Below are 22,222 nucleotides of genomic sequence, written 5' to 3' on the forward strand. Positions count from 1 at the left end.
CCGGGATCGGCCCTTCCGGGGCCACGCCGGGCCCGCCCCCGCCGCAGGTGACAGCTGGGTAGCGAGGCCAGCCCCCAGGTGTGCGTCCCCTGGCCGGCCTCACCCGCGCGCCCGGGCCCAGGCCGGCGTCCCGGGCCGAGCGGCCTGGGCCGCGGTCCCACCGCCAGCGTCGCCTGCGGTCAGCGCGAGGCGCTCCTATCCCCCCCTCCAGAGGGTCCCACCTCTGCGACCCTGCTGGCCCTTCTGCGGAGGGGCGAGCCCTTTCTCCTCCTGCTGCGCGAGTCACAGGCCTTGAATGGAAGGGGGGTCTCTGCCTCCTAGGCCAGCCCTGGTCTCGGGGGCTCCCAACTCCGAATTCTCCACCCAAGCTGGAGGAAGGCTGGAAAGGTGGGGCTCAGCAGGTACCCACAGCAGCCTCTGCTGGGGTCAGAAGGGCGCTGGCATGTCTCCTTGGAGGTATCAGTGTGAGGGGGCTTCCAGAGAAGTTTGTTTAGAGTCCTCGGGACCTGTACTGACCCCAGGCCCAGGATATAGGCAGCCCCCTGACCATGGGCAGCGACTGTCCCGATCTCTGATCTCAGTCTGCCCGGATGGCCTCTGGACCTCCTAGGCACAGCAGATCCTTCCTTTTCTCTCTGTTAGAAGTTAGGAGACTTCCCTGGCGGTCCAGTGGTTAAGACGCCACGGTTCCACCGCAGGGGGCACTGGTTCAATCCCTGGTCGGGGAATGAAGATCCCACATGCTGTGTGGAGCAGCCTTAAAAAAAAAAAAAAAGTTAGAAACCATCAGGGGAGGGGTAACCTGCCCACATTCCGGCCCCCCCTTCTGTGGCCTTAAGCGTCCCTGTGGGAGGACCCAAAAGGGCTGAACTCAGAGTTGCTCTTTCAGAGCCTGGTGTCCCCCAGCAGAATGGGCCCACTGAAGCCCAGCCTCAGTCGGCGGAATGTTCTCTGTGGCCAGGGGCCTGTGGTCTCTGGAGTGGCGCTGGTGGGCCTTTAGGTTGGGGACAGAGAGTCTCTGGAGGGTGAAAGAGAGGAGGTCAGCCAGGTGGAGAGTGGCCGAGGGATCCAGCATGGGGCGTCCGTCTGGTTGCAGGGGCCCCGGCGGGAAACAAAGCAGTGCAGGGGGTCAGGGAGGGTAGATCAGCTGGCACAGGGACCAGAAGCCGGTGCTGCAGGGTCCTCGGTCTGCTCCCCCTGGAGAGGGTGTGTGCACGGTTGGGGAGTGGGCTGGGGCCCTCAGTGCCCACCTTGGCCATCTTCCAACTGTGTCCTGAGGAGAAGGGTGCGAGGGCACCCACCTGCGCCCCAGAGCGTGGCCCTGGGTCTGGGTGGGGCTGTGGGGGAAGGTGCTTCTAGGTGCGGGGCCAGCACAGCCTGTGAGCCGGCAGCCACGCTGGTGTCATAATTGGCCCCCGAGGGGGTCACTGGCCTCCTCCCCTGGGGCACTCCGCCTCTCCTGGAGCCATCCCCAGCTAAGCGCCAGGTACGAGGTGCGTGAGAGGTGCATGATTCTCTCACTCTCTGGGATTGTGTGTCTGGAGGCAGGGAGCCCCCTGGAGCTGGTGAAGGCTTCAGGACAGGGCTAGATTCTTCCACGCTGATAGGGTTTTCTGGGTCATCCAGGGAGACTTTGGCTGAGCAGCCCCTCCCCTAAACCGGAACCCCACCCCCCACCCCCGCCCATCCACCCCTTCACCGGCTTTCCCTTGTGGCCAAAAACACAGGCAGGCTGGCTCCCCTTCCTCAGGCCGGAGAGTGGGCCTGTCTGGGGCAGGGTCAAGAGCAGCCCATTTCAAGTCCTGAGTTGGGCCCAGTGGACTTCATGGGCTGTCCGCTTGCTCTGCAGAGATGACCGATCCCTTTTGTGTTGGAGGAGGCCGCCGGCTCCCGGGGTCCAGCAAGAGTGGGCCTGGGAGGGATGGCGGCCGGAATGAGGTCCGACTTCCCATGCTTCACGACCCACCGAAGCTGGGTAAGAGGAGTCAGGGCAAGGTCACCTCCAGGTGGTCACGGGCGCCAGTGCTGGGTGTGGGCCTCCCGGGATGTCCAGCTCCTGGGTGCCCAGCCTTGACTCCTGAGAGGCTTCTCGGGGTGGGGGCAGCCTGGGGCCCTGGGTGGACCACGGCCTCCTGCCCCTCGTGCCTCCGTGCAGGGGAAATGAGGCTCCTTGCAGGTGGGACCAGCGCCCTGGGTGGCAGACAAGGCTGCAGGGAATGCAGCCTCTGAGCCTTGGTGTGTTGTGTGCTGCAGGGCTGCCGGTAGGCCGGGGTGGGCCGACAGTGCCCAGCCAGGCCCCACTCTGCTTTGACCCGGGAAGTCCAGCCAGCGACAGAACAGAAGGGAAGAAAAAGGGGCGTCCGAAAGCCGAGAACCAGGCCCTCCGAGACATTCCTGTGAGCTCCCCGAGGGCTGGGTGGGACTCTCATAGGGTCTGCCGGGGAGCCCACTGCCTTGCCAGGCTTGCCTGCTGCGTGTCCAGTGCCAAGCCCTCAGCCCGGATCCACTGGCTGCTCCGTGTGCGAGGGCTTCGAGAGACGGCCTGGGGCCCAGCGGGTCCCGTGCGGGGCTCCCGCAGGCCTGGGGACAGTGCTGAGTCGGGGGCTGGCCAGCAGAGGCCTGGGTGGCTGCAGGGTCGACAGCCTGGCCTTTCCCACGCCCAGCTCTCCCTGATGAACCAGTGGAAAGACGAGTTCAAGGCGCACTCGAGGGTGAAGTGTCCAAACACTGGGTGTTGGCTGGAGTTCCCCAGCATCTACGGGCTCAAGTACCACTACCAGCGGTGCCAAGGGGTAAGGGGCTGTGGCCTGGGGAAGGGGAGGCCTGGGGCCCACCCTGCCCTGGCTGTTGGCTTGGGGGTGTCCACGCCTGCCCTCTCCACCCAGGGTGCCATCTCAGAAAGGCTGACCTTTCCCTGCCCCTTCTGTGAGGCTGCATTCACCTCTAAGACCCAGCTGGAGAAGCATCGGATTTGGAACCACATGGACCGACCCCTGCCTGCCCCCAAGCCTGGGCCAGTCAGCCGGCCAGTTACCGTCAGTCGGCCCGTTGGGGTCAGCAAGCCCATTGGAGTAAGCAAACCTGTCACAATCAGCAAGCCCATTGGCATCAGCAAGCCAGTGACGGTCAGCCGGCCCGTGCCGGTCACCAAGCCAGTGCCGGTCACCAAACCAGTGACGGCCAGCAGGCCCGTGCCAGTCACCAAGGCTGTGCCGGTCACTAGGCCTGTGCCAGTCAACAAGCCTATACCGGTCACCAGGTCTGTGCCAATTGCCAAACCAGTAACAGTCAACAAACCGGTGCCGGTCACCAAACCAGTGACCATCAACAAGCCGGTGTCTGTGACAAAGCTTGTGACAGTTACGAAACCCGTGCCAGTTGCGAAGCCAGTGACGGTCAGCAGGCCCATTGTGGTCAGTAAGCCGGTGACGGTCAGCAGGCCTATTGCCATCAGCAGACACACGCCGCCCTGCAAGATGGTGCTGCTGACCAAGTCTGAGAACAGAGCTCCTCGGGCCGCGGGGAGGAGCAGTGGTAAGAAAAGGTATGGGGACTTCTTCTGGGTGGGGTTGGGTGTCCCCAGCTGCAGCTCAGGGGTAACAGGGCCCAGAGCGGGCCCTCCCGCCCCTTACCTCCCTGCTCTCTGCAGGGCCGCAGATGGCCTGGATGCCTGCCCGCTCCCACCCAAGCAGGCGAGGCCGGAGAACGGCGAGTACGGCCCGTCCACCACAGACCAGAGCTCAGCCTTCCAGCTGAGCACAGACCCCAGCAGCAGCCCCCTTTCTCTGAGCAGCAGAGCCTTGGGGGGCAAGGACGCGCCGAGGGCCGCGGGCCCCGTGTCCCCACCTGAGGAGGGTGCGGAGCGCACGAAGCACAGTAAGACGAGAGCAGGGGGCGGTGGCAGGGCGGGGGCGGGGCCGGGCGGGGCCGTGGCAGGGCGGGGGCAGCGGCCAGCCGGCCCGAGCCTCCCAATGGTTATTTGACCAGAGCCTTGTTCTCTGTGTTCTCTCCCCCGAGTCAGGAAGGAAACAGAAGACACCCAAGAAGTTTACGGGTGAGCAGCCCTCCATCTCAGGGACCTTCGGACTCAAAGGTGAGGCCTGGACCAGCCGGGCACCTGTGGGGCCAAGCACACGCAGCGGCCGCGCCCTCAGCCTGCATCTGCCCCTCCCGCGTGCGCGCGTAGGCCTGGCCAAGGCGGAGGACAAAGCCCGCATCCACCGCGCCAAGAAGCAGGAGGGACCGGTCCCTGAGGAGGTGCGGAAGAGGGGGCCAGCCCCCACCAGCGCTGTCAGCAAGGAGGTGCCGGCCCCTGGGGCCCACCCAGCCCCAGGTGGGAGCTGCCGGGGGGCGGGGCAAAGGCCGGTCTTGAGGGCAGGGCGGGTCCCGAGCCGTGGGGACGGGGCCGAGCATGGACCCTGGGTTCTGTGCTTGGCGTCCAGGGCATCTGGGAGCTCCTGCCTGCCCCTGAGGCCCTGGCCCTGCTCCACAGGTGGCCCCGAGGAGCAGTGGCAACGGGCCATCCACGAACGGGGGGAGGCCGTCTGCCCCACCTGCAACGTGGTCGCCCGAAAGACCCTCGTGGGGCTCAAGAAGCACATGGAAGTGTGTCAGAAGGTGAGGCTGCCCCCAGCGTCTGGGAGGGGAGTCGTCCCGGGGCCGGCTTCTCACTCGCGTGCCGTCTGCAGCTGCAGGACGCGCTGAAGTGCCAGCACTGCCGGAAGCAGTTCAAGTCCAAGGCGGGCCTCAACTACCACACCATGGCCGAGCACAGCGCCAAGGTACGCCGGCGGGCCCCGCCCACTGGCCGCGGCTCTGCCCCCGCGCCGGCCCAGCTCTGACTGCTGGCCGCTCACTAGCAGAGCTTAGTGGCTCCCGTGCCTGGCTAGGGATGCCCGTGGCCGCAGTCCCTGGGCAGGGGCGGGGCGCTGTGGTGGTGGGGGCACTGAAGCTGGCCTGCCCCGCAGCCCTGTGACGCCGAGGCCTCAGAGGCGGGCGAGCGCGAGGAGCGGGAGTGGCTGCGGAAGGTGCTGAAGCAGGTGGGGCGGCTGCGCTGCCCCCAGGAGGTCAGTGGGCCGCGCGGGTGCGGGCGCCAGGCGGGATGGGGCCCACCGCTCTCCGGCCACTCACCTGCCCCCGGAATCCCAGGGCTGCGGGGCTGCCTTCTCTAGCCTCATGGGCTACCAGTACCACCAGCGACGCTGCGGGAAGCCGCCCTGCGAGGTGGAGACCCCTTCCTTCCCCTGCACCCACTGCGGCAAGACCTACCGCTCCAAGGCCGGCCACGACTACCACGTGCGCTCGGAGCACGCGGCCCCGGTGAGCGGCCCACAGCCCGGCCTCCTGTCCCTCGGGCACCAGGCAGGCGCGCCCGTGTGCTGCCTGCCACGTGTGCTCCGCCTTCCCTCCCAGGGGCCCACGTGTGTCGTGGGTTGGGGGGAGCGAGCCTGGGGTGGGCTTCCGTGTCCCCTGTGCGCTTGCTCGTACGTGCTCTCTGTGCCTCATCCGACCTCCCCTCCCCACCCCCGCAGCCCCCCGAGGAGCCTGCAGACAAGGCCCCCGAGGCTGAGGACCTGTTGGGTGTTGAGCGGACCCCCAGCGGCCGCATCCGCCGCACGTCGGCCCAGGTCGCTGTGTTCCACCTGCAGGAGATCGCAGAGGACGAGCTGGCCCGAGACTGGACCAAGCGGCGCATGAAGGACGACCTGGTGCCCGAGACCGCGCGGGTGAGCCCAGCCTCCCAGTCTCTGAGCCTGAGGCCCCCCGTGACCCGGGAGGGTGTGGTTGAGGGCTTTCTTAGCTCAGCAGGGAGCGTCTGGGTCAGCTCCAGCCCAAGCCCTGAGCTTACCCTGGCACCCGCCCACGTTTGCAGCTCAACTACACACGGCCCGGCCTTCCTGCGCTGAGCCCCCAGCTGCTGGAGGAGTGGAAGAGCGAGGTTAAGGAGAAGGGCCACGTCAACTGCCCCAATGATGTGAGCCAGGGAGGCTGGGCAGGCATGGGAACACTGGGACTCAGGACGGAGGGCCCAGGGGTGGCCCTGGGGGGAGCCCTCCACGTGGCCCCTGCAGGGTTCTCAGACGGAGCCCCACAGGCAGAGGGGCCTCGACCTCAGCCCTAGCGGCCCAGCCTGCCCACAGCCCTGGGCAGGGGTGACTCCTGGGATCAAGTCCCCCCGCTTGCCCCAGATGGGCCCCGGGTCCCCCGGGCTGGGCAAGGGGTGCACACCGGTCGGGGAGCGCCTGCCGGAGGGCCTGCCCCCACGGTCGCCTCCTGCCCACAGTGCTGCGAAGCCATCTACTCCAGCGTGTCCGGCCTCAAGGCCCATCTGGCCAGCTGCAGCAAGGTCAGTGTCCAGGCCCTTGCGGCGGCCAGGCGTGCGTGCTTGGTGCTCCTAGCTGCCCCCCAGGGGTCCGCACACACCGGGTGTGCGCCCCTGCCCCTGTGGGACCAGGGCCAGCGCAGCCCAGGATGCTCGCCGCCTCCAGCCCCAGCCATCAGTCACTCAGTCTCGGGTGGTTCTGCCTATGGGGGTTCCTTGTCTGTGCTGGGACAGCCCGACCTGGGCTTGGGGTAAGGGCTGCGACCCTTCCCAGGAGCACCTGCCTCTTCTCACCCTCTCCTTGCTTCCCGCCTCCCCTGCAGTGGGGGCACCTTGGTGGTCTTGCCACAGAGTGGCCTCGTGGGTCCCCAGAGCACACCTGTCAGGCACGCATCCAGATAAGCCACACAGGTTGGGGTGGTCCTGGCTGCATCTGGGTACTTCTGGTCCTCCAAGGGCCAGTGGTGGGGGCCAACCTGCAGGGGCTGGGCTGCCCTGTGCCTTCCAGGGGGACCACCTGGTGGGAAAGTACTGCTGTCTGCTGTGCCCCAAGGAGTTCAGCTCCGAGAGCGGCGTCAAGTACCACATTCTCAAGGCCCACGCGGAGGTGCGTCAGGGACAGGGGCCTGGAGGGAGAGCCCTGCCGGGCCTGCGGCTGGATGCGCTGGCCCCATGGAGGGGGCCGGGAAGGGCAGGGGCGTCAGGGTGATGGCTCTCCACTTGAGCGAGTGGGCCGCGTTGAGGAATCTGCCGGTTTCTCTTCAGAGCAGCCTCCGGCTTCCCTAGAGAAGCTTGGGTGTCCCCGGGCCCCGGGTCCCCTGCCGCCTCGCCCTCCAGGGTCCTGGCCCCGGTTTCCATCGCCGCTTCTCTCCCCCAGAACTGGTTTCGCACTTCGGCAGACCCGCCTCCCAGACGCAAGGGCCCAGACGCCCTGGTGCCCAGAAAGGAAAAGAGCCCGGCGGGCGGGAGGAAGCGGGGCCGCAAGCCCAAGGGGCGGCCCCCTGAGGGTCCAGCCCCTGGGACGCCTGCCCCCCGGGACGACTGGCCCCCAGGAGGCAGAGACAAGGGGGCCCGGGGCTCTGCTGGCCGGAAGGTGGGAGCCGGCAAGGCGCCGGAGAAGTGAGTGTGGAGCCTGGCAGGTGGGTGGGGCCCGGCCCCCTCTGTCCAGGGTGGGGCTCCAGAGCCTCCTGCCCTCCAGGTCTCCACCCCCCACCCCTGCCTGTTCATCTGTCCAGCGGGGGCGGCCAGCCCTCTCCCCTCCCCGAGGGCGGCCCTGCCCCACGCGGGCTGCCGCAGGGCACCTTGGGCAGGGGCTCCCGGGAGGGCCAGGGCAGCTGCGGAAGTGCAATAGTCTGGAGGGACCTTCACGGGCCGGCAAGAGGAAGGGCTCCAGCCTGGGCTTCGGTGCTGGGGCAGCACGGAGCAGGCAAATGGCCTCTGGTCCTCGGCGTGTGAGCTCCGTGCCCCGTCTGCTTTCTCGGGCCCAAGGCTCGGGGGTCCCTGGTGGCCCGTGGTTCTGGGCTGATGAGGGTACCTGAGCAGCCTCACCTCGTGACCCGACACTGGAACCCCAGCACCCCCCAGCTACCTCCCGGGACAGACCCCAAGCCTGACAGCTGCCGTGCTGACCTGCCCGCCCCACCGCACCCCCCCCGACCCCCACCCCCCCCCCGCCGTCTTTTGGTTCCTGCACTTCTGCTCTCTACCTCTCCAGGCCCACCCTCCCCTGCGGTGCAGCCCCTGCTGCGCTCGGGCCCTGCCCCACTGGCCCTTGTCCATCGTGGTGGCAGAGGCAGCCCTGCTCCACCGTCCCCAGTCGTGCTCCCCACTTGGGGCCAGGCAGAGGCTCTGCTTCTGCCGCTGCAGGACTGTGGGGCAGGGGCCATGTGAAGTGAGCTCTGGCCTCAGCCTCCAGCTTCGCTAATGCCACTGGCCTGAGTCGGGTAGCCTGATGGGTTTAGGGATGGGCCAGTCTGGGTTCCGGCGTCACCGGGGGCCCACGGGCATGAGGGGCGGGGACCTGGGGCCTGGCTCGAGTAGTGACCACTGTGGGAAGCAGCCTCTGTTGCTGGCCTGGGTTGGCCCGTGGCCAAGCTCCCGTGGGAGCCTCCTTCCCCCTTTTTTAGCTGCTCCTTCGTTTCTGGGTGTGTGGCCTTTTGATGTGAGAGCCGAAGGCCCCGGGGGGCGCTTGGCCAAGGTCACAGTAGGTTGGTGGCAGCTCCAGGGCTCTGTCTTGGCTCCCTTTGGTGCCCTGAGGGCAGCGAGGTCTGTAGGTTGGGTCAGGTGGAGTCCAGGGCACCCTGAGGATGCAGCCACATGGTTTCTGACCTCCTGCCTGGGCCCCACCTTCCAAGCATGGCGTCGCTGGGACAGGGAGGATGCTCAGAGCTGCTGGGCTTGGATGGAGGCTATTTTCCACCGGGGGAGGGGGGGCGGGGGTGGGCTGAGGGCTCGGCCTTGCCGACCCCGGACGATGTGAATTTTGATATTAGCCCGTGTGTGCGTGTCTCCTGGGTGTAGTGGATGCCAGTCTTGTTGCTGTGACAAGTAACAAACCTTTTTTTTAATTCTGTTTTTTATATGAAAACTCACAACAATCTGACATTTTGGTGCTAAGGGTTTCCTGGTGCCGACGGTGGATCTGGGGGCTGGGCTGGGGTCCCTCTCCTGCTCAGGGAGGCGATGCTGACTGGGCACCCCTCTGCCCCCCAGCTCCTGTCCTCCTCCAGTCCCTGGAGAGGAGGGGCTCCAATCTGGGCCCAGCTCTCCTCACCCTGCACTAGGGAGACGGTTTCCAGGAGGGCTTTGGGGCCGAGGCGCCATGCTGCCCGTCTCCGGCTTCTTCCTTCAGCCAGAGTGCTCTGACCCCGGGCAGTCCTGGCCTGATGTGCTAGGGAGGGGGTGTGGAGACATGGACTCCCCCGACTCACACGCACCTGATCTGATCAGGGGGTAGAGGCCTGGGCAGGTGCAGGTAATCCAGCGTCAAAGGCTGAGGCAAGCAGCATGACTTCGGGGCAGGGGGGCTTTCTTTCCTGTGTTCCTGGGTGTCGCTGGGGTACAGCTGGTGGAGGTAGAGGTGGGTTGGGCAGCCACTGCAGGGGCAGCTGCCAGGGGGAGGGTGGGGAGCAGGCACTGATGGGAGCCCCACGCGCACTTTGTCCTTGTCACCAATGGTTGGAGGAGGTTGGACCTCAACACCTCTGCTGGGGATAGCTGCCTGCCCCGGCCTCTCAGGTACTTGGCCCTTGGGGAGCGGGGGCTGGTTTTGGCTGGGGGATGCGTTTCATTGTCACCCCCGAAAGTCCACGTGTGGTCCCTGGCATGGGAACCCCACCAGATATGTGGGAAGAGGTGGGGTCCTGGGTAACTTGATGTTTAGCACTTTAACCCCCTTCTTTGTCTTTAAGGTGGGCGTGGGGACTGCTGCCAAAAGTGGCGCTGGGTTGGACCCCTCTCTCTCCCCTCTTCCCTCCCAGCTTCCATGCTCTGGCTGGTGGGTGGCAGCAGCAAGCCGGTCCTCAGAGCCCTCTTCCTACGGTGGCAGAGCCCTGGGTGGCTCAGCAAGATCTGCCCACTTCCCACTCTTGTGGGAGTGCAGCCAGGTAGCCTTGACTGACACCTTCAATGCGAGGGACTGAGCGGCAGACACCCCCCTCCATGCGGTGGGTGTGGACCCTGCCTGAGACCCCAAACCCAGGGCACAGTGTCAGGTCCCTTTCTGAAGATCTACCTCTGGCCCAGCCCACCCCCACTTGCCCTGAGAACAGGAAAGGGTCGACTCAAGGGACCGACACGTCACACGAAAATAGGATGCACTTTTTTGCTCATGCAAGGGCAGATGAGTGTCCCCTGGTGTGACTGGTGGCTCTCCCAGTCGTAGGCCCCTCCTGTCCCTCTGGTTTGGAAGGGAAAGAATGGGTGCACCCTGACCCATAGAGGGGAGGGCTGTCCCGGTGTGTCCCCCTAGGTGGGCCCCAGGCAGCTGTCCTGGAGGCCTGGGGTTTTGGGGGCAGCCAGCACCTCCTGCCTGGCAGCCACACATCCTGTACTTGGGGTTTCTCGGTTTGGGTGTTTTTAATGCCAGTTCTCCGTAATAAGTGCATTTCGAAAGAGAGGTTCCGGCTGTCAACTTGTAACCATATATATACGTATATATTCTATCTACAAAGTGTTTATTTGCAAGATGTTTTGACGGTGAGCTCGGGCCCCGCCCGCCTTGTGACCATCTGTCCCCGGTCCTCGTCCCCGCCCCCCGGCCCCAAGTGGCACGGGGGCGGGCCATCAACTGTATGTATTAAAAATGACTGTATCAAATAAATGTTTATTGATTTTTTTCCAGGGGTTTTGTGCAGCTCAGTTTGTGGTAAAGCGCGGGTGGGGGCCTTCCCCCCATTCGCGCCGCGCGGCCTCGTGGGGCTTCTGGTTTGCGGGGCGCGCGCGTCCTGGTGGGACTTGTAGTCCGCGGGCCGCGCGCAGCCTGATGGGAATTGCAGTCCGCGGGGCGCGCTGGCGGGCGCCTGGTGCCGGGCCCCGAACCACAGCTTCCGACAGCCTGCGCGGCCGGCCCCCGAGCCCCGGCCGGCCCCCGAGCCCCGCCCAGCCCGCGGAGAGGACCCCGAGCTCATGGCTGCGCTCCCGGCCTCTGCTGAAGCCCCCCGCCCGGTGCCGCCGCCCCCAGCGGCTGGAGACGGGCTAGACCGGCTGGAGGGGAAGAGCGAGGACCGGTAGGCGCGGCGCGCCCCTCGCGTCCCCGGGGCCTGGCGGTGGCGGGCCCTCGCGGACGGCCGCGGGAAGGGGCCCGTGGGCAGGGCCCGCGTGGGGCCTCGGTCTGTCTCGAGCAGACGGGGTGCCAGGCCAGCGAGCACCTGGGCTGGACTGTGCGCCCGCCGGATGCTCCCAGGTGGTCAGTGCGTTCCGGGAGCCGCACGGACTCGGCCTGCCGCACTCGAGGGCCAGAGATCGTGATGCTGGGCGGCGCGGTGCTCAGTGCCTTCCGACTGCCGGCCAGGCGCCGGGGGAGGGGACCCTGGAGGCTCTGGGGGCTTTGCAGGAGGGGAGGTAGTGGGGGCCGCTGTCACCTGGTTGGCGGGGGCGCGGCTTCCGCTGTCAGCCTCGGGCCAGGCCCCAGGAGGTGACGGCCAAGCGGCCCTCCAGCGAGGGCTGGCTCCTCACTTCTGGATCTGAACCGTCCCTGGGCCAGGGCCAGCGCAGGCCCCAGGCTGGCGCCAAAGGAAACTTTTCCAGCCAGGTGCCTGTTCCTGGGAAGTGCCGTGGCCTGGACTGCTTGGGACCGGCTGGGTGCTGCCAGCAGAGCCGCTGGGCAGGCGGGGAGAGGGGTCGCAGGGGTGAGATGCCAGCAGGAAGAGGCTCCCTGGGCCTGGAGGAGCATCTTGTGTTCCTCTAGGCTCACCCCCTTCTGGGGAGCAGTGACTCCGAGCCTGGCTCAGGGTGATAGCGGGGAAGAGGGAGGACCTGAGTCTGTGACACCTGTTAGTTCCAGAGAATCTGATGTAGCCTGAGACCAGATAAGCTCTTGAGAAGAACACTCCCTGCAGACACAGAACGGTGGCAGCAGCCGTCTTGGCTCTGCCCCGTGCACAGACCGCGTAGGGGGCATGGGTGCCCCTCACGGGGCTGGGGCGGCAGTGGTCTTCCTCTCCTCGGAGCGTGGTCCTCAGGGGACAGGAGGGGAGCCAGGGCCCATGGGGTGGCCCTGGAGCTGCCTCTGGACATCACGGGGGAATCGCTCCTGTTACACCCTGCCTTCTCTGCGATGTTCCTCAAGCACGTGCCCTCCCCCTGCCCGCCTGCCCCGAAGTCCCTGCACAGCCCGAGGGGAGGGGGCCAGAGCTGGCTCTGGTCAGTGTCCGGGTGTCTGTGCAGATGCCTCCAAACCGAGGCTCTCCCCGCCTGACCACGGCTCCGGCTTCGCCTTCCGCATGACCGTGGCTGCACGATGTGGTCCGGTCGGTCTACCTTGCCGTGGCTTCTTGTGTGCCTGTCCCTCCGGAAGGTCAGTCCGGTGAGGACGGGGACCTCGGCCTACCTTTGCACTGGACATGCTGGTGGACAAGTGAGCACCTCGCAGTGGTGACAGGGTACCCCTCGGGCTGTCCCTTGGTGAGGTCTGGGTGGGCACGGGTCTGGGGACTGCCGCTGGGCGACTGGAAGGAAGCCCGCTGGACTCGCCTAGAGCAGTGGGGGAGGGGGGTCCCACAGGGGGATTTCCAATGGGTGGGGTGGGAACAGTGCAAGTTCCTGGAGCCTGTTGCACCTCTTTAGGGCTGCAGCCCCCCCAGTCCCCCAGTTCTCTCCCTGCTCTGAGAAAGTTACCCTGATTTCCCTGTCCCTGAGCCAGTCTGGGGCGGCCCCGCCTCCCCAGGCCAGGCCAGGCCCCAGCGGGCCAGCTCCTCCCTCCTGCTTCTGGCTTCGTTTGACTCACTCCCCCGGGAAACTTTCCTAAAGCAGGACAGGGCATCAGGGCTCCTCAGCCCCGAGCCTGAGTGCGCCTGAGTGCGGTGGGCAGGGCCGCAGCAGGAGGGAGCAGCTACTGCGGGGCAGGCCTGTTGCCCTGAGGCAGCGCCCGGGAGGGGCCCCCTTCAGTGTGCGGATCCCGAGTGAAACTCTTTCTTCCCTGAGCCCCCGCCAGCCGTCTCCACTTGGATGCTGTCGGAAGCCGACTAGAAAAGCTGGTGTGTGGGCTGGATTAATCACAGGGAGGGGGCCAGGGACCTGGGACGGGAGTGAATACTGCAGCCGCCCACCCGAGGGCCTGCTCTGCCTCCTGCTGCCAGACTGGGGCGTGGCTGTGTCCCCAGCTGAGCGCTGAGCACGGGTGGCCTTGGGGGACGTGCTGGAGCCTTCGTGGAGGGTGGGGGGGGCGGGCAGTTATTCTCGGAGGAGGAGGAGGCCTCAGCCGGGTAGAGTTTCAGGCTGTTTATGCCTCTCCGAGGCACCTGGGGGCAGGGGTGCCTCAGCTCAGCTCCGCTGCTCGCTGACAGCTTGGCGGCCAAGAGACACCTCCGATTTCCCTGTCCCTCTGGTGGGGTGCGGGGGTGGGCCCTGCCGTCCCCGGCAGACCAGAGGTCTGGAGCTTTCTCCAGGCTGTTCTGGAGGAGGGGGGCACGGTGGTCCTCAGCCAGCCCTGGGTGGGCAGTGTGCCAGCCTGAGCACAGGAGGGGCAGTTCACACCCGACGCTGGCCTGAGCTGTTCTCGGCAGCTCAGTGCTATTAATATCAGGCCAGCGCACAGCCCCCAGCCGGGTGATCCTCTTATGCCCGTAGCCTCGGCCTCTGAGGCCGGCGCTGAGTGCCGTTGCTTCTGCACGGGCTCCTGGGGCCTCTCACCTGTTGGCCCCCCGCCTCCCAGGGGACAGCCTCTGCCAGCCAGGGCCTGGACCCCACTTCAGCCTCTCACCTGCTGTGCTGCCCACCCATGGAGGAGCAGTTCAGGGGGCTCCTGAGCTGTCCTGGGGGGCTGCCAGTGCTCTAAGAGGCAGAGCACACACCTGGGATCACCCTGCTGTGCCGGTTTCCCCTGCGTCCTGGCCATGAGCAGCCCCCAAGCTTACCCTGGCATCAGGGTCTCGGGGTGCTGGACCCTTGGAGCAGAAAGCAGGTGAGTGGCTGGCCTACTGTCTTCCGGTGAGGATGCCCATCTTTGCTGCGTCTCAGCCACCCCCAGCCCCGTGTGCCGTGTCTAGTGCACGTCAGGGCGGAGACGGGCCAGGTGCTCGTGGGGACCAGCTGCCGGCTTTGCTTGGGGCTCTCAGTTACCAGCCGACCCGTGTCCATGTGGCTCATAACCCTTTGGTGGACTTTTGTCCTTGTGGCTGGCAGCACCCTGTCCATCTGTGAGCAGGGAGGTGAAGTCTCTCCCATGTCACGGTTTGTCCCATTGTGAAAACGGGGTGAGGCTTGCTCTGAGGGCACAGTGAGCTTTGTCCCCGGCTTTGAGAGAGAGCCGGGCTTCCAGAGGAGGCAGTGGAGCTGGACTTGGTTGCAGAATCGGCCTGATGCCGTCAGGCCTATTGCAAGCCCTCGGCCGGGCAGATTTCTGGCAAGGTCATCCCTGGCTAACCTTGGGCTCTTCCCTGAGGAGGTGTCTGTCCCGGGCTGTCGGCGCCACAGGCCTTGAAAGTCGTCCGTGGTAGTGGCCGTCGTCACCTCAGTAGGACAAGGGTCAGTCACAGAGAGGGGTGAGGGCTCCTGCCGGAGAGGTCAGGGCACCAGCCTGGGGTGAAAAGCAGGGAGACGGCAGCAGCGCCAGCCCAGGCCTCCCATCCCACATCGGCCCCGCGAGGCCGTCTGGCTGTCCGTGAGCGTGCTGGGCACAAGGGCGGGGTTGCTGGGGCACTGAGGCCCTGCTCCTTTGCAAACCTCCCCGGGTAGGAGGCACAGGCTGGACTTTTTCCTCTGGGGCTGTGCGAAGCTCCCCTCCCCAGCTATAGGCTGTCGGTCATCTCCAGGGTCTGTGGGTCTCTTGCGGGGAGGGCAGCTGTGTGTGAGCCCTGGGGGCCCCGTGCTCGCTGTTGGGGGATGAGTGCGTCCAGGGGAACGGCCAGCGCTGCCCTCCGGCCGGGGCTTGAAGACACCACTGCTTGTGCTCCGTCTGTCTCCTGCTTGGCTGAGTGAGACATCAAGTGAGCTGTCACTGCCCCGTCATCTGGGTGTCCCACTGTGTTGTTGGCTCCACGGACGAGTAATTGCTCCTTCCAGAGGCAACACAGGCAGCCAGTGATTCCCAGGGCTCGCTCCCCACGCCGTCCCAGTGACGGAGGACTGAGGCGGCCCGGTGCTTTCTGTCCCCCGGACGGTACTGCACGCCTCCTGTCACGTCCGGTGGCCAGCTTTCCTCCTGCGTAACTTGTGCTGACACAGCCCTCTGTGCCCTCGAGAGCTGCTGGTGTGGCTCGTCACGTGTTAGGCCTGAGCTAATTCCTTCCACTGCTCCCCCCCGCCCCACACACGTGTGCACACAGGCACCATCCTCCTGGCTCTTGGCAACGCTGGGTGTGCTGGGAGCACCGCACAGCTGGAGACGCCAGTGTTCCTGGCGGGGGATGCTCGGGCCACCCTGAGCAGGCCAGTTTCACAAGCACCGTGCGCCCTGGCCGTGACAGCAGAGGCTGTAGCGGTGACAGCGAGCTTCGAGGACAGGTGGCTGTCTCTGTGCACGTGTCTCACAGGCTCACGCTGGCTCTTACGGCTCGGGGCTCTTTGCCTCGAGGATGCCTTCCGTGTGTGGCTCCTCCTCAGGGTTCCCGCCTGCATCCCGAGCAGCATCCATCCCTGGGGCTCCAGCCGTGGGTGGACACCCATCCTGCCGGGGTTGTCCAGTGCACCCCCAGGTTCCCGGTACTTTCTTCCTGCCTAGACGATCAGCTTGCCTACGGAGTCTCTGGGGCGCGTCTGCCAACTGACGCTGTAGGCAGTCTCTCTCTCAGGCGGTGGTGGAAGTGCCTTCTCCCTAAGCTGGTCCTGCCCCCGGGGCCACCTTCACACTGGGTCTGCGTCCCAGCCTCTCAGCATAGACTGAGCCGGCATCGGGCAGACGCTGCCTCTCTTAGGGCCCTCAGCCGAGCCGAGCTTCCCCAGCCGTCCCTGAAGGCTTTGAGGCCTTGAGGCCTTGGGCCAGTCATCACTTCCATGCCCTTTAGGGGTATAAACCTACAGAGAAGTCAGCACAGCCCCGCTCGAGTGGCGTGGCACGGTGAGAGCAGGCACAGATGGCGTCTGCGTCTCCCAGGCGGGTTCCCACCTTGTGCACAGCCTCTGGGGGCCTCCTCGCTTCAGCAGGGCGCCCCGGGTCTCCCTCCCCGTCCGTCCACACCACCGCTGGCCCATCCCTTTTGTCAGCGGCCTCTGTCTCTGGAGTCCCTCTCCCTGCGTGTCCTACAGGGTGGCACAAAACTAGAGGGCCGCCCAGAGTGTGTCTGGTGAGAGGACACAGTCCTCGACAGGGTCTTGACTGTCCTTGGTGTGCCCACCTCTAATCTCCTGGGGGAAAGGGGGCCCTCGTGGCCCTGCTGAGGCCCGGTCCACGTGGGAGGAAGAGCTGGGCCCGGACAGCGCTCCCCTTGTACCCTCCTTTGCCCCCTGCTGTCCCTCTGGATTTGTGGACAGTGGCAGTCCGAGGCCCCGGGCCCAGCGGACGGGCTGCAGCCAGGTTTGCTGTGTCCCGCCACAAGCCCGCTCACCTTGGCCATGCCCACGTGCCTGCGTGGAGGCACCACGTGGACCAGTCACACCAGGCCCAGCGTGGGGTGGCAGGGGGGCTGGTGGCCCCCCCCCAGCAGCAGCGGCAGCAGCAACGCAGAGTCCTTGGACAGGCTTCTCCCACCTGTGGGCGCCGGGCGCTCGCCCCGGAAGCGCACCACCAGCCAGTGCAAGTCCGAGCCGCCCCTGCTGCGCACCAGCAAGCGCACCATCTACACGGCAGGGCGGCCGCCCTGGTACAACGAGCACGGCACCCAGTCCAAGGAGGCCTTCGCCATCGGTGAGCGTGGCTGTGGTGCGTGGGTGGGCCGAGGCCACCGCCCGCCCAGACCCCCGAGTGGGCGGGTCAGGCAGAACCCACCGCCATGCCCCAGCCGGTGTTTCCGTGACCCGCGCTCCTCGGGCCCCTTGGTCCAGGTCAACCCGGGATGGAGGCAGCGTCCGGGGGCGGGTACTGCTGGGACCCATCTGTGAGGCTGGCCTGGGCCGCTCCGTTCAGGGTCTCTCTGACCCTCCCCACAGGCCTGGGAGGCGGCAGTGCTTCTGGGAAGACCACTGTGGCCAGGATGATCATTGAGGCCCTGGACGTGCCCTGGGTGGTCTTGCTGTCCATGGATTCCTTCTACAAGGTAAGGGTGTCCTGCGTGAGCAGCTGCCTCCATGAGGTCCACGGCTCCTGCCCTGGCCTGGGGCCTGAGCCCGCGGCTGCTCCTCCCCACCCCCACCCCCGCAGGTGCCCCTCCCCCGCAGGTGCCCCTCCCCCCGCAGCTGCTCCTCCCCCGCAGGTGCTCACCAGGCAGCAGCAGGAGCAGGCCGCCCACAACAACTTCAACTTCGACCACCCAGATGCCTTTGACTTCGACCTCATCATCTCCACCCTCAAGAAGCTGAAGCAGGGCAAGAGCGTCAAGGTGCCCGTCTACGACTTCACCACCCACAGCCGGAAGAAGGGCTGGGTATATACGCCCTCGGGCTCGGCTGCACGGGGCTGGCGCAGGGGCCTCGGGGCCCCTTCAACACACACGGTTCCTTTGCAGAAGACGCTCTATGGTGCAAACGTCATCATTTTCGAGGGCATCATGGCTTTTGCTGACAAGACACTGCTGGAGGTGAGGACGGCTTCCAGGACGGATGGCCTGGCTCCCTGATCCTCCCGTGGGGCTCACCTTACACTTGCCTGCATCCCTGTCCCGTGCCGTAGCCCCAGGGTTGGGTGAGGAACGGCCTTGGCTCCTGAATCTCACCCCCACCCCCACCCCCCCGAGTCAGGGCTTCGGCTGCTGTTCTCTGGGGTCCACGTGGCTGCCGAGGTCAGAGCGATGTTGGGGGTGTGGGTTCACCTGTGGGTGTGCATGTGTGTATTCTTGCCTGGGAGGCAGCCAGCCTCCTGCGTCTGCACTGCTTGTGAGGACATCCTCTCCCCGGGAGGCTCTGGGCAGCTGCCCCAGGTGTGACCCACTCCGGGCCAGGCCTCGGGACCCACCTTCCCCACCCTGCCGGGGCCCGAGGGGGCACAGCCGGCTATGCCCTTGTCCTTTGCTCCTTCGCTGGTCCCGAGTGTGAGTGTGCCCAGGCCCCAGGAGCCCCGCTGCTCGCCACGCACGCGCACGCTCAACACTCCACGTGCAATGCACACCCGCCCCCCCACGCAGCCACACCACACGCTCCCCCCGCCCCCGCCCCATCCAGACCCTAGCGGTGCCGCGCAGGCCTGGTCTGCTCCTGGGCCCACACGCAGACCAGACGTCTCTGCCGGAGGCCGTCCCCTGGTGCTCACTCTGGTCCTGCCGGTGACAGGGCCTTGGAGCCCCTTGTGTCAGGCCCTCTTCAGCAACTCACTCTCCCCGTCCAGCTCCTGGACATGAAAATCTTCGTGGACACGGACTCTGACATCCGCCTCGTGCGGCGGCTGCGCCGTGACATTAGCGAGCGGGGCCGGGACATCGAGGGTGTCATCAAGCAGTACAACAAGTTTGTGAAGCCCGCCTTCGATCAGTACATCCAGCCCACCATGCGCGTGGCGGACATTGTGGTGCCCCGGGGTGAGCCTGCGGCCCACCTGGTGGGGGGAGGGTGGGGGGCGGGCAAGGCCGGACCTCACCCTCCCTCCTGTCCCGACCCAGGGAGCGGGAACACAGTGGCCATCGATCTGATCGTGCAGCACGTGCACAGCCAGCTGGAAGAGGTGAGCCAGTGCCCAGGCTCCCGCGGCCCCGCCAGCCCTGCTCCCCACTGCCACCACCCACGGCCACCTGCCTGGGCGGCCCCCACGTTTACCGCCCCGTCGTGTGCTGGCCAGAGGCAGCTGGGCTCCCTGAAGGACCATGGGGCACGGAGTATCTCCAGCGCCCCCAGCCTGAGCTGGGCCTCGCACGGAAGGGTGCGCTCCTGTCCCTCCAAACCCTTTTGGGCCACCGTTGGGTTTTGGTGCCGAGTCCCACGTCCTGAGCATCCTAGGAGGTCACGCACCCCGGGCCGGCCCAGGGCGCCGCCCACCCCTCAGGCAGGCTTCACGATGGGGTGCTCGGGGCCTGCGGAACAGAGCCCCAAGGGTCCTGGCTCTGGCAGCCCAGCCCAGAGGTGCCCACACCGGAGGCCACAGGGAGCTGGCCCCCTCCCATGGCAGGCAGGCCCCCGGGACTCTCCCGCTACGGGGCTGCGGTGTGTCCGTTCCCGGGTGGGGGTGGCCCGGCTGGCTGAGGCACACGGTGGCGACAGGCCGTGCCATCCGGTGACTTTGAGGTGAGCAGTGCTGCTATCACTGACGCCCCACCCCATTCCCTTGTGTCTCCCTGTGTCGCTGCCGCAGCGTGAGCTCAGTGTCAGGTAAGACTTCCCACACCTGTCTGCACAGACGGAGGCATTTCCAACATCTACAGGGAGCTCGGAGTCCGGGTTGTCACCCAGGCAGGCAGCGAGGTCCCCTCCCACCATGCCCGCCCCCTGTGGTGGAGCCACCCCCGGCGCGGGAGGACGGGAGGAGTCGTGTGGTGGCCGCCACACCGCTTCTGCCTGCCCTTGCCAGTAGTCAAGGGAACTAAGGCCCAGAGAGGTTAAGGTGTTTGCCCAAGTTCACACAGCACCCTGACTCTAGGCTGGCCAGACCTCTCTGGAGGCTCTTGCCCGACTTCGGGCTGGTTGTGTGGGGTCAGACCCGAGGGCACAGCTGTCCTGAGCCAGCACCGCTGTGCCCCAGGGCGGTGGCCACAGGCCTGTCCTTCAGCAGCCAGAGGGCCTGGGTCTGCAGCTTCTCTGCTTGAGCCGAGGGGCGGGTCTTTACTCCCCCAAGCGGTGCTGAGGCACCCCACCCCCCGCATCCCGGCACCCCGGCCCACCCTGGCCCTGGAGCCAAGGCACAGAGAGCCAGGAGGAGCCCCCAGGAGTCCTGGGCTGCGTGTCCTTCCTGCCCACGAGAGGGATGGGGCGCCCGTCCCCACGCAGTGGTCGGCGGAGCTGGAAAGCACCAGACCGGGCCTCCAGCTCGAGCTGCATTGGAAATGCCTCCAGGCCCGGGCGCCGGCCTCCAGCTTCATGCCCACGCATGAGTCTCCGCTTGCCTCTCACCTGGCCTGGGGCACCTGCGGGTCTAGCCACGTCATGTCCTCTGGAAACCTTGTCTCAGAGAAATAAAAGTTTCCAGGAAGCGTGGCTGGGAGGGAGGGACCCGCAGGGCCGAATGCAGTGGACTCTCGGGTGCTCGCGGGCCCGGGGGCGCGGGCTGCAGGGTCTCCCTGCCGCCAACCCAGCCTCCTGCTCTTCCCTTCCCCAGGCCAGCCGGTGGCCACGGAGACCACCGTGCTCCCCGCTAAGTGGTCTTTTCTCTCTCTTCTTTTCCTCTTCCTTGTAAACCCTGGGGTTTCCTGCCCTGTTCCCTCCCTGACCTACTCTTCGCCTCTTCACGTGGTGGGCAGAGGAAGCTGCGCTGGGATCTGTGAGGACAGAGTGCTCTGGCCGTGGTGCTGCCTGCGCGCTGTGTGCCCGGCGCTCTGCAGGCTCCGCCCCGCCCCGCCCCCCCCCCCCCCGCCTCCTCCTCCCCGCCCCACCCCGCTCCAGGCTGGGGCAGCAGGGGCAGTGCGAAGCCAGCTCTGCCCGCCTCTCCTGAGGGGGCCGCACATCACCTGGGGGGAAGCCTTAGGCGGGGCTTGGCCCCAAAGCTCAGCTGGTTTACCCAGGGAGAGGTGTCCTGAGGTTGGGGTCCAGATGCCCAGCTTGGGGGCTAAGATTCATCTGCACGTGTGAGGCCTCGCCCTCCCACTGCCAGGTCCTGAACGGGGAGGGGACCTGGAGCGGGAAGGGAGGCTCGCACCGCAGCCCCTGCTTCCTGCCTAACGGTCAGCTGCTCTGCCTTCCACCGTGTCCCTTAACCACTGCCTGGCTGTTACGGCGGAGGGCATCTCGGGATGGGGCCCTCCCTCCAGATCAGCCACTGGGAGGGTGGCCTCCACCCTGCACACCTACCGTGCCCACCACGACTGCCCCCTATGGTCTGCGGCGGGAGGATGGGGCTCTGGGGTAAGATGCCCCTTCTTGAGTTCCTAGTCGCTTTGTGTCCCCAGGGCCGCGCTGGCCTCAGCGCACCAGTGCCACCCCCTGCCCCGGACGCTGAGTGTCCTCAAGAGCACGCCGCAGGTGCGGGGCATGCACACCATCATCAGGTGAGGCCCCTCCCACTCCCCCGGCCAGGCGGGCGGGCGGGGCCGACCTTCGCTAACCCAACCGGGCCCGCCGTTGGCAGGGACCGGGAGACCAGCCGCGACGAGTTCATTTTCTACTCGAAGAGGCTGATGCGGCTGCTCATCGAGCACGCGCTCTCCTTCCTGCCCTTCCAGGTGCGGGGCGGGGGCAGGGAGGGGCCGGGGGAGTAGGGGGGAGGGGAGGCTCCTGGCGCTCACGCCCTGCCCCCGCCCTGCTCAGGACTGCGTCGTGCAGACCCCGCAGGGCCAGGACTACTCCGGCAAGTGCTACGCGGGGAAGCAGGTACCGGGGGCCCGGCCTGGGCGACAGGGACTGGGGCGGCCGGGAGGCGGGGGTCTGGCTAGCTCAGCCTCGCCCCCCCCAGATCACAGGCGTGTCCATCCTGCGGGCCGGTGAGACCATGGAGCCTGCGCTGCGGGCCGTGTGCAAGGACGTGCGCATCGGCACGATCCTCATCCAGACCAACCAGCTCACCGGGGAGCCCGAGGTGGGGGGCCGGCGGAAGGGGGCGTCCGGTGCGGGGAGGGCAGGGGTGAAGTTCTGGGGAGGGGGCGGGGCACGGGGAACCCAGGTGCAGCCTTCGGTTTGGGCCGCCCTGACCCTGTGGCTGCCTGCAGCTCCACTACCTGCGGCTCCCCAAGGACATCAGTGACGACCACGTGATCCTGATGGACTGCACAGTGTCCACTGGCGCGGCGGCCATGATGGCGGTGCGGGTGCTGCTGGTGAGTGGGCGGGCGGCGGGCGGCGGGGGCCGGCGCTGGGCCCGGCTCACGCCCTCTCCGCGCAGGACCACGACGTGCCCGAGGACAAGATCTTCCTGCTGTCGCTGCTCATGGCGGAGATGGGCGTCCACTCGGTGGCCTATGCCTTCCCGCGCGTGAGAATCATCACCACGGCGGTCGACAAGCGCGTCAACGACCTCTTCCGCATCATCCCCGGCATAGGTGAGGCCGCCCGGCCCCCGTCAGTGCCAGCGGGGGG

At 66.8% G+C, this 22,222-nt stretch overlaps 2 protein-coding genes across 2 annotated transcripts in view; both read left to right on the forward strand.

Moving 5' to 3' along the window:
- The first annotated feature begins 1,851 nt into the window (after positions 1 to 1,851).
- ZNF512B (zinc finger protein 512B) lies at positions 1,852 to 7,445 on the forward strand. Its single transcript, XM_007462229.1, has 16 exons — positions 1,852 to 1,975; positions 2,254 to 2,396; positions 2,664 to 2,792; positions 2,886 to 3,544; positions 3,650 to 3,876; positions 4,022 to 4,093; positions 4,187 to 4,333; positions 4,493 to 4,617; positions 4,689 to 4,781; positions 4,968 to 5,066; positions 5,149 to 5,319; positions 5,532 to 5,726; positions 5,873 to 5,974; positions 6,284 to 6,346; positions 6,831 to 6,929; positions 7,200 to 7,445. The coding sequence occupies exons 1-16, from the start codon at positions 1,852 to 1,854 to the stop codon at positions 7,443 to 7,445; spliced, it is 2,694 nt and encodes an 897-aa protein (XP_007462291.1).
- Positions 7,446 to 13,838: 6,393 nt separating this feature from the next.
- The window catches only part of UCKL1 (uridine-cytidine kinase 1 like 1), an 8,849-nt gene continuing 465 nt past the window's right edge, over positions 13,839 to 22,222 (forward strand). Inside the window, exons 1-14 of the mRNA XM_007462230.1 lie at positions 13,839 to 13,943; positions 16,633 to 16,823; positions 17,066 to 17,172; positions 17,329 to 17,499; positions 17,581 to 17,652; positions 18,396 to 18,585; positions 18,667 to 18,728; positions 19,353 to 19,369; positions 21,100 to 21,198; positions 21,279 to 21,372; positions 21,458 to 21,520; positions 21,603 to 21,725; positions 21,856 to 21,963; positions 22,029 to 22,185. Coding sequence (XP_007462292.1) covers positions 13,876 to 13,943; positions 16,633 to 16,823; positions 17,066 to 17,172; positions 17,329 to 17,499; positions 17,581 to 17,652; positions 18,396 to 18,585; positions 18,667 to 18,728; positions 19,353 to 19,369; positions 21,100 to 21,198; positions 21,279 to 21,372; positions 21,458 to 21,520; positions 21,603 to 21,725; positions 21,856 to 21,963; positions 22,029 to 22,185 — 1,522 coding nt within the window. The 5' untranslated portion in view covers positions 13,839 to 13,875. The remainder of the gene's footprint in view (positions 13,944 to 16,632; positions 16,824 to 17,065; positions 17,173 to 17,328; positions 17,500 to 17,580; positions 17,653 to 18,395; positions 18,586 to 18,666; positions 18,729 to 19,352; positions 19,370 to 21,099; positions 21,199 to 21,278; positions 21,373 to 21,457; positions 21,521 to 21,602; positions 21,726 to 21,855; positions 21,964 to 22,028; positions 22,186 to 22,222) is intronic.

The sequence above is a fragment of the Lipotes vexillifer genome, unplaced genomic scaffold (genome assembly GCF_000442215.2).
Source record: "Lipotes vexillifer unplaced genomic scaffold, Lipotes_vexillifer_v1.1 scaffold1798, whole genome shotgun sequence".
Classification (NCBI taxonomy): Eukaryota; Metazoa; Chordata; class Mammalia; order Artiodactyla; family Lipotidae; genus Lipotes; species Lipotes vexillifer.